At 44.5% G+C, this 9,949-nt stretch overlaps 2 protein-coding genes across 2 annotated transcripts; both read right to left on the bottom strand.

Annotated features, from left to right (window-relative positions):
• Positions 1 to 782: 782 nt before the first annotated feature.
• LOC147128788 (E3 ubiquitin-protein ligase TRIM35-like) lies at positions 783 to 3,395 on the bottom strand. Its single transcript, XM_086017142.1, has 2 exons — positions 3,212 to 3,395; positions 783 to 2,471 (listed from the first exon to the last, which is right to left on the bottom strand). Exon 2 carries the CDS (start codon positions 2,325 to 2,327, stop codon positions 960 to 962), a length of 1,368 nt encoding a protein of 455 aa, XP_085873268.1. The 5' UTR covers positions 2,328 to 2,471; positions 3,212 to 3,395; the 3' UTR covers positions 783 to 959.
• A 137-nt stretch (positions 3,396 to 3,532) lies between these two features.
• Positions 3,533 to 9,337, bottom strand: ghdc (GH3 domain containing). The gene is made up of 11 exons (XM_086017140.1): positions 9,099 to 9,337; positions 8,714 to 9,004; positions 7,797 to 7,993; positions 7,453 to 7,647; positions 7,066 to 7,185; positions 6,130 to 6,427; positions 5,095 to 5,290; positions 4,879 to 4,950; positions 4,585 to 4,718; positions 4,274 to 4,362; positions 3,533 to 4,202 (listed from the first exon to the last, which is right to left on the bottom strand). The coding sequence occupies exons 1-11, from the start codon at positions 9,175 to 9,177 to the stop codon at positions 3,981 to 3,983; spliced, it is 1,893 nt and encodes a 630-aa protein (XP_085873266.1). The 5' UTR covers positions 9,178 to 9,337; the 3' UTR covers positions 3,533 to 3,980.
• Between the last annotated feature and the right edge of the window lie 612 nt (positions 9,338 to 9,949).

Raw genomic sequence — 9,949 nt, 5'->3', positions numbered from 1 at the left:
GCGGCAACGTAAGATGGCCAATTGTGAATTGGAGATATATATATATATATATATATATATATATGTGTACATTTGTAAAGAGGGAGTGAACCCAAAGATATTTTTTTCAAGAATATGTTCTATGCAGGCCCACCTGTTTAAACAAGGCATTCTGATAAATATTGCGTTTGTGGGATAAGAGTTTATCAACCCGTTTTTAGCCATGTCAGGGGACGGCCATTTTGTCACTTCTGTCGACTGAAAATGACATCACAGTTGCTCAGGTAACGACCAATCACGGCTCACCTGTTTTCTGAAGCTGAGCCGTGATTGATTGTTACCTGAGCCCTGAGAAACTGTGATGTCATTTTCAGGGGACACAAGTGACAAAATGGCCGCCCCCCGAGGTGGCTAAAAAGGGTTGATTAACTCTTATTCCACAAACGCAATATTAACCAGAATGACGTGTTTAGACTAGTGGGGCTGCATAGAATATATTCTTGAAAATAAATAAATAAATATCAAAACAATTGAATAAATATTGAAATAAATGAAATATCTGTGTTTAAATAAACATTGGTGTACGTGAATCAATATTTAAATTACAAAATACATATTGAAATAAATGTATATGTATTAAAATACATATAACAGTGACATATTTAAAACTGAAACAATACTTGAAATATTTACATATACTTATATACATAAGATAATTTAAGCAAAGACATAAATATTGAAAGGAGTAAATAAATATTGAAAGCATTGAATAAACAGTCAAATGAATAGTGTATTTCATGGCACTTCTCGTCATTTATTCCATTTTGGCAAACCACAACATGGCAGATTGCGTTTTTTACATTTTTCATCACTCATCTTAATGATCATTTTTAGTTTATTGAACGGGCCATTCAATGTCCATTTGGGGGAAATCCAACGCAATCCAAAACGAGCCACGATGGAGCGAAACACCTCCAACATCATCGCTGACTTGGAGTCGTGACACAAGGTGCAAGCGGGATTATTTTCAGAGGATTTTCATCCCTTGTCCGGAAGTAAGGAAACATTTTCATGTTCCCGGACAAAGGTGTCTGAGCGGGAAAGTTTGTTTTGCACAATTCCCTGTTCGTCAAAGAGTCAGCGAATGAAACGGATCTTTCGTTGGGGTCCACGTCAACTCGGATCGTCTGCAGTTTGACTGGCGGATTCCACGATGCAAGTGCGCCATCACACGGTTTGTATTCACCCTCACGAAAGCCGACGCTCTTTGTTGCCCTTTCATCGGGCAAGCACGGGTCCCCCCACGTCACCCCAACTTCCCAGTCAGTGTTGTCGCCCACCTTAACATCCCACGTGTGCCTTCTCGAGGCCAAAGCGCAACCCAGCACATTGCTCTGCTTGAACCTTTCCGGATTGTCTGGACGCTTCTGCCTTTTTCCGAAAGCGACGCTGGTCAGATCTTCAGAGAGACTCAGTTCTGGGCGGGCCGTGTTTGGGTCCAGAATGACGGGACTGTAGGAGACCTTCCTCATCATTCTTTCCATCACGCTGAACTTGAGGTTGCCCACATGTCTGGCTTGGTCCAGCAGAGCTTCTGCGAGCGGCTCGGGCTTGTCGGGCAGCTTCTGGATTCTGCTCATGGAAGTCTTGAAGTTCTTCATGAAGGCAACCTGGGCGGACTTCAGATGCTTTTCTGTGCTTTGGATCGCCACTGAGAGAGCCGCCTTGTCTTTTTGGACGGCCTTCAACTTCTCCTTTATCTTCCGACTCTTCTCCTGTTCTTCCTCCCTCACAGCCGACAACCTCTCGTCCTCCTCATCCTGCAGGAAGCGACGAATCTCCTTGAAATCCTTCTTAATCTTGCTTTCCACCAGCTCCCTCTGGTCCTTGATGTGCTTTGCTTGATGATTGTAGTCTTCTATTATCTCATCATAGTCCTCCAGAAGTTTCTCTATCTGACCTTTCAGAACTTTATTGATGGGTTGGAACTTGTGGCCAGCGTGGGTTTTTTCTTTTTTCTTTTCTGCAGGCTCCTGGTGGTCCAAACAGAAGTCTTTCAGTTTCTTCTTGTGCAAGCTGCAGATGTCATTTGACGCCGCTGAGGCTTGTGAACGGTTCTTCCGCGCATTCCTCAGGGACAAGTTCCCGGGTGGATCCGTTGATTTCGCCTTTTCCCAACAGACTGGACACGATGGATCTCCTTTGTCCCCCCGCCACGGCTGCACACACACTCGACAGAAGCTGAGGCTACGCGGCAGCACTTTAAAGGCGTTGAAACAGGTCGGACAGAGGACATAGTCCCAAACCCAGCTCGGACGGTGGAGTTTGGCCCAAACGCGGCTAGCCATGGTCCTTACGAAGATGCCAACTCAAGTCTGCGAGCTTCCAATGTTCACCTTCGGGTTTGCTGCAGTGCTTCTGCCTCAGTCACAAGTGGAGGCAATCACAAGTGCACTTCCTGCTTCAGTGTGCCGATTTGACCGTATGGTTATCTGGGGTCACACAAAAGCACTTCATTACCACTTGCACTCAAGAAAAAAAACAAAACTTTTTCAATACAGCAAATCACACCGAGTAAAAACAAATCAAAGAATTGTAAACAAAACCACACCATGGGGTCACCAACGTGCTATGTAAAGATACCGTGAAACTAACTTGCTCAGATTAAAAAAATAGGAGGTTGAAAGGAAAAGACAGCTTCCTGCTTCGTGCTTGATGTGCACACCGTAAGCTTATATGAATATGTAAACAATAATTATACGAAACTGAGATAATATGTTTGCTTTAGGGCTGTCAAAGTTAAAAGCATTAACTATGGAGATTAATTTAAATTTCATAACGAGTTAAAAAAATGAACTCAGTTTTATTTACTTCCTGTGACAGCTGACCTTGGCGGCACTAGTTTGCTTACTTTATTTTATTTATTTTTTTTAGTTTATTGACGTTTACAATCATTTTCCATAACTTAAAAGTTTGGATGGTACACGACTTTAAAAGAATCTACTTGGGCAGATGCATGTTGTGCTGCTCAAAAGAGAGAAAGCGCTCACTCTCGAATGCGGAAACACGATTGTGATTGCAGCACTCAACCAACCACCGGTGTCCAATTCTTCACTATGTCGGCTGGCTAACTGAACTGCGCTCTCAACTGCGTCTTTGCGCTCTTGAAACAAACACGTCGACTTACGGATACAATAGTCAAGGTGAATAAATGTGAACATTGCAAACTTACGGACAGTACAGCGACGAGGCCGACTGTTGCGACGTGGCCCTGATCTGAAGTGTACAATCTCGCGCCTCCTGAACCCGCTAAACATTGAAAATGTACTTTCGCTTCCATTTTAAAGTCCGGAAGTAGCCTAAACGCGCATCGGCGCCCCCGTCTGCTTGGAGGGTGAATCAGAGAAACTTGGAATAAACAAAAATCCCAGTTGCTCAACACTGTGGTAGTTGGTGCACCTTTGTAATGTGAGAGGGGCTCCACGACCGTCATTACCTTCCGATTCACAGAAAAATGAAAACATGTGAAGCGCTCAAAAAAATAAATATGAAGTGATCAAAAACACTAACATAACTTTATTGTACGGTGTAGCAATTCCTCTGCTTACAGTAAACAAATGGCAAATAAATAAAATGAATACCATAATAATAATACAAATAAAATGAAAACTGACCCATAATGAAGAATATTAGGCGGGGAGCTGTTGAAAGTAACACCAAAAAGTCAAATGAGTGACTGACACACATTCAATTTCAACACGCACAAAATCAATGTTGTTCATTTTTTCCCTCCATTTTGATAACAAAACAACTTGGGGTGAGAATCAGAAAGGCCACCGTGACTTAACCTACCTGACATCAGTTGCTGAACCCGTCAGAAATGTGTAAAAATACAAATGAGATTTATAAATATATAAATCAACGATAGACGTTCACCTGAAGTACGACTAAGTATGCTTGTAAAACTCTTCTTTTGCTTCCTAAAAGTCTTATTTCCTTCATTAGGAAACAGTTTTGGTCAGCAGGAATTGGGCGTCCTCCTTGCGCCGCAACACGCGCTGCATTTTGAAGGTGTTGGCCGAGGCGAGGGAGGAGCTCATCATGCGCTGGCGCAGTTCGGCGAAGGCGCCGCGGCCCACCAGCTGCACCCGCGGCGGCCCGATGCTGCCCTTGATGCGGAACGAGCGGTACACGGCCGACGCCCGCTGCAGGCACGCGTCCAGCTGCACAGCAAGAGCCACGCGTTACGATCCCAAAAATCACATTTGCGTCACTCGGCGGGGAGGGGGGGCACCTTGTGGCGCTGTTCCTCGCTGAGATTCCTCACGCCCGTCAGCTCCAAGAAGACCTGGTAGTGAGGGTCGCCGCTGCCCGCCCAATCCCCTTCGGCCCGGGAAAAAAACAATCAAAACAAGACCAAAAAAAAAAAAAAAGTGCGCAGAGAGCCATCAATATGCAAATCATGTAACATGTCAACATCAAGCAAAAATTCTGAAAATGAGGCAATAGCAGGAAACAGCGAGTTTGTTTCTACATACAATTAATACATGATGTAAGGAAACATGATAAAAATCTGAAATGTGCATCATATTTTTGTTGCCGTACCCATAATCCCGCTCTCGGCGCAGCAGTAGTCGAGCAGGCGAGCGGCCGGCCACTGCGCCACGGCTGCCTTCAAAGCGTCCAGGAACAACGCCTCGGACAATTTCTCGCCGCGAACGTTCAGCATCTGAGCGCGCCTGCAAGCACACGCGTCTTCTCAAGCGCACCGCTCGCAATTTTGGGGACGGCTGCATTGTTTTGGCTGCCGAAACATACGACCAAAACTGTTCCGCGCATCACATTGGGAGGCGCAACTCCGGTTAGGTGTGTGCAGGTGTACCTAATGAAATGGCTTACCTGTATTGAAACTCAACAACGGGGCATCGGTTGTGGAATCCCACCACTCTGACCACGTCACCGATGCGATATCTGCAATTGAGAAAAAAAGAAAGAGCAGACTTAATAAATCACTCTCCTGCAGCAAAAAAAAAAAAAAAAATCAGAGTTAGCCCACTCTCATTGGCTCCTTGAACTGCTTGGTTCCCCCAGTAGGCTTTTTATGCGTGAGCCCACCTGAAGAGGCCGGCGGCGTTGGTGACCACCAGCTCGTACTTTTCTCCCTCCTTCACATCCTCCATGAGAAGCGTCGTCGCCGTCGCCGTCTCGTCCTCCGAGTGGCTCTCTGGTAGGAACTCGCAGAACATGGAGCGAGGACACAGCAGGTAACGCCGGCCGGGCTCCTCGGGCCAAAGGTTCACCCCGATCAGACCTGCACGGGGACCACGCGCACTCTTCACATTCAACGGCACGACCGCGATGAGTGTCAGGAATAAATTAGGGAGACATCACGACAATGAAGTCGTCACTCTGCTCGGGAAAAAAGTCCCCATATTATAATTGTAAAGTCATAGAAAAAAAAAAAAGGAATATCGAAACAAGAATAAGGTTGTCATTTGGAAAAAAATCCGTTTATGAGAAAGTTTTGATTATACGTTTTGGGGAAATTTTTTGGGGGAAAATATTTTGCAAGCCTAGATAGACAGAATATTCCAAGGAAAAAAAAAGAGGGGGAAAAAAGCATTATTTTAAGGGACAAAATTGAATAAATTCACAAATATTCTAGGAAAAAAAACAACAACTAAGAAAAACAATTTCACAAAACTGAATTTGGCATACTTTGTGAAAATGTTTCTTAATTTTGCAAGAGTGGATTTGTAATATTAAAAGGGAAAAACACAGTTACACAGGAATAAAGTTATAATATTCGAAGAAAAAAACTATCTTAAGAAATGTAGTTTGACAAGAAAAAGTTGTAATATTTTGACAGTTAAGTTACTTTTTTTTTTAGCAACCGTAGCTGAAATATTACAAGAAAAGAAAATTGAAGAAATATAGGCCCCGATGTTACAATGAAAGTTTCTTAATTTGTATTTCAAAATTGGCATTTTATAAGAAAAGCCCTTACTTTGACCAAATATTTAATGAGATTACGAGCCAAATCTTTGGCTGGCCTGTGGAGAGACACTGTTGCATATGTGGGGATTTGGACATTAACTGGAAAAAACATCCCGTCTACGTCCCATGAAAGGCAAACATTATGAATGAAACCTTCGGTAGCAGCGTAGAAGGGCGAGTAGAAGGGGACGCCGCTGCAGTGCTTGTCCCTCAGCATCTCGCCGTAGATCTGATTGGAGCCCGAGTCCACGGCCAGAACCAAATTGAGTCGGGGCCAGAGGCGCCCGGCGATCCCCCGGAAGCCGGCCCCGAAGTGGGCCCGCAGCCGGGCCGCCCTCTCCGGGTCGGGCCGGGTCAGGGCCTCCAGCGCGGCCCTCACGTCGGGCTCCAGATGGAGAGCGCCGCTCACCGTCCCGCGCTCCACGTCCTCCGCCAGCTCCTGCCAGCGCTCCTGGAACGTGCAAAGCAATGTTTAGGCCGCACTTACATGCACTGAGGGCAAATTAGGGCTTCCACAATGGGAACCTTAATTGGCTCACTTCATAGCAATCATCAATTCAAAATCTATTGAGAAAGGTTTTATGAGCAACAAGTGCTAATTCATGTTAGCACTAAGCATTGATTTTTTTTTTCTCACAAATATTACAAGTGCTAATTCATGTTAGCACTTGTAATATTTGTGAGGAAAAAAAAAGAAAAAAAATCAGTATTCGCGCATCACATTGAGAGGTGCATTTTTTTTCTCACAAATATTACAAGTGCTAATTCATGTTAGCACCGCTAAGGCTATGATTGAAATATTCCAAGATAACTATTTGACAAGAAAACGTCACAAAAGAAAAAATTACCATGAGAATAGGGTTAACGTGGGTTTTTTGAAGAGGAAAAACATACATAAGAGTAAACAAATGCAATAAAATACAAATAAATATGATTTTTTCTCAATAAAAACTACCATATATATATATATATATATATATATATATATATATATATATATATATATATACACATATATATACAAAATAGAATAAAAAAGACCACATAAAAATAAACGGTGAGTGAAAATGCATTTTGCGACGACTGCACCTGCAACGTGGCAAAGGCGTAGAAGACGGAGGAGGCAAAGTTGGATTCGAGCGTTCCCACGCTGGGATCTTTGAGCGCAAAGAGGAGATGCAGGTACAGCGCGTCCTTCTCGCTCGCCACCTACGCAACGTCACAAGCACGGAAAAGTAACGCAAACAATAATAACAACTTTGCCACTTGCATTATATTACTACAACGTACTTCCAATTGTCATTTTTGTGTTACAACATCAACTCTATTTTATCTGTCTGTCTGTATTACACTGCCACCTTGTGGCCAAGGCGCATACACCAGAAGTTTTCCAAGCATGGTCACAGAACAAATTGTATTCAAAAGTCAAGGTAGCGCTGAAAAAACACAAAAGACGTCCAATCACACGTCAGTCACCTGGAAGGCGGGTGGCGGCGTGGTGTAGAGGTGGAGCATGTGACGAGACGAGGCCGGCGTGGACGAATTGGGCCCGATGGGAATGCCGGCCGCCGATTGGCGGAATGTCGGCGTGTAGAAGAACTTGGTGGTGCGCTGCAAGCTGTCCGTGGCCGGGAACGCTCGCCGCATGGCGTCCAGACACACCGCCACGCCCTGGTGAACAAAACCAACACAAGTTTGTTTTTCCACACAATTTGTGGGTGGGATTGCGATTTTTTTAAAAAAAAATTTTTAACCCCCCCATGTTGGCCTGTTTTACTGCCGCTTCCCCCCCAAAATCCCGCTGTTATGCGACACGCTACCTGAAGGAAGAAGTCACTGTTGGTGTCTTTGGTGCTGAGCAACATGGCGCTGGGCCCGGACGTCCCGGAGGTCATGGCCAGGACGAGGGTTTTTTCGGCGGTGAGCACTCGCTCTTCCCCCGAGGCCACGCGACCCACCAGCTCACGGTAGTGCTCGTACGTGGTGATGGGATGGCGAGCGCGAAAGGTTTCGCTGTCTGAAAGAGACGTGTTTGGAAGAATTACCTTGTGTACAAGTTGGCCTCGATTGGTCACAATTGATTTGGACAAAATAAAAGTCCTTATATTATCAGGAAATGATTAGAATTCAATGCAAAGAAGTCCTGATACTAAAATCATAAAGTGACATTTGCATTAATAAGTTACAAAAGGGAAAAGGGTTTTATCTTATGGTGGAAAGAGCAGATAAAGTGATACTTTTGACTATGATACTTCAACAAATTCTAAAATGTACAAGAACAAGGTGGAATTTTAAATCTAATTAATTGTTCTGAAAGAGTAATTTCCAATCAAAAATTGGACACCATCCAGACGATGTAACAACACTCGCAGGCATATATTCTTTATCCTCTGGAACCCCCGCCTGACAAATATTACTGCAGTTTAGTTGTGACAGTCTTCTGTTTCATCACCAAATCTGTAGGCATTGTATACTACCCCCTGGTGGCCAAGGCGTGCACACCACAATGGCCATTGAATGATCGTGATGCAAAATAGGGGATTGTCTGAATTCTATCTCATTGTTTTTGATGTCTGTTTTTATAAACTACAACACTGTGGAGTGATGTTTTTATGTTATTTACTCACCAAAACACACAGCAACAACAAAGTTTTGATTTGTGGGGTGCGCCGGAACGGATAACGAAACGATTTCAAGCGGTGAAAAGGAACCACCACTGTCACTCGTTTCCACTGACCTTTGATAGAAGCGAAGTCAAAGCGCTTCCCGTAGAGCGTGTGTTCGTTCTTCCGCAGGCGGCTCAGCAGCGTCTCCTCCTGGGCCTTCCTCACGTCCAACGTGTCGGCCTCCAGCTTGGCCCGCTGCCGCCTGCCCAGCCAGCCCACCGCCTTGACAGCCGCGTATTGGCCGAGCAAGCTGCCCAGCGTGCGGCCTTCGCCTCTCACCTTGGACCGAATGTCCCTCCACAGCAGCGACATCGCCACCAGCGAGCACACGCCAACGGCCACAGCCGGGGGAGGAGGCGTGGCTGAGGGGAAACAGTTGCACAAGCCGGGCAATCACAACCGGGGGAAGGAATGGCCTGCTGAGGGCGCTGTTGTGCCGAAGGAGACGTGACCTACCCTCAGTGTGGACGAGAATGGCGACGGCGGCCGATGTAGCCGACAAAAAGAGCAGCGCTGCGGCTCGAAAAGACAACATAGCCACGTTGGAATGTTCTGTAGGAATCGTTTTAGTCGTCAAGACGAGTAATGGCCGTCACGAAAAAACGTTTGACAAATTAGGAGCGCATCAAAAAGTTTTCCTCCAAGTCGGCCATCATCATTTTGTCTTAGTTACTTCCGTGTTTGGAGGCGTGCTGCATTCAATTGCCCATTAAAGAGTGGTAATCGCGAAAAATCGGCGAATTTATGACCCATATGTAAATGTCTAATTTCGGTTTCAGTCTTTAAAAACGCACGTTCAGACAGAAATAAGACTGAATCTCCATTAATGCATACTGGACATGCAAATCTGTCATCGTATGGTAGAAACGAGCGACCAGAGGATTTAACGTATGTTGCATTCACGTCCCCTATTAATTATGGAAATTACGAGATTTAGACACATTTATTATTATCCCGATGCCAAATTGTAATTCCAGTTCCGCTTTGAAAACAGTCCGGATCTTGACAAAGATCAGCCAAAAATCGAATAGCTATTCATGCCATGTCAAACTGATGTCAAATTCTAATACCAATTCCAGTCTAAAAAAAAAAAAAATACGTTCAGCCAAAAAAATAGAGCTACTCGCCATAGTACAAATCGGACATGGAAACTAAGTTTGGAAGTTGTTTAGTAGAAAAAAAAAGACTAGCTGATATACTGTGCTCATGTTTCCTCATTGCATGGTAATGCGTTATCGTGTATATGATGCCAAAAACTGCAATTCTAACTCAATTCTATTTGTAAAAAAATGAGAAGGTTCAGCAAT

Source organism: Filicampus tigris, chromosome 19 (genome assembly GCF_054856515.1).
Source record: "Filicampus tigris isolate MCC_2025a chromosome 19, RoL_Ftig_1.0, whole genome shotgun sequence".
Taxonomy (NCBI): domain Eukaryota; kingdom Metazoa; phylum Chordata; class Actinopteri; order Syngnathiformes; family Syngnathidae; genus Filicampus; species Filicampus tigris.
This window is presented reverse-complemented; position numbering and strand designations above follow the sequence as displayed.

Bases quoted from the DNA above. Each gene is read 5' to 3' on its own strand.
- LOC147128788 (XM_086017142.1), bottom strand. From the start codon at position 2,327: ATGGCTAGCCGCGTTTGGGCCAAACTCCACCGTCCGAGCTGGGTTTGG.
- ghdc (XM_086017140.1), bottom strand. From the start codon at position 9,177: ATGTTGTCTTTTCGAGCCGCAGCGCTGCTCTTTTTGTCGGCTACATCG. The intron at 7,994-8,713 runs GTCAGTGGAAAC...CGTCTCTTTCAG, and splicing joins TGACTTCGCTTCTATCAAAG to ACAGCGAAACCTTTCGCGCT. The intron at 4,951-5,094 runs GTGGGCTCACGC...TCTCAATTGCAG, and splicing joins AACGCCGCCGGCCTCTTCAG to ATATCGCATCGGTGACGTGG.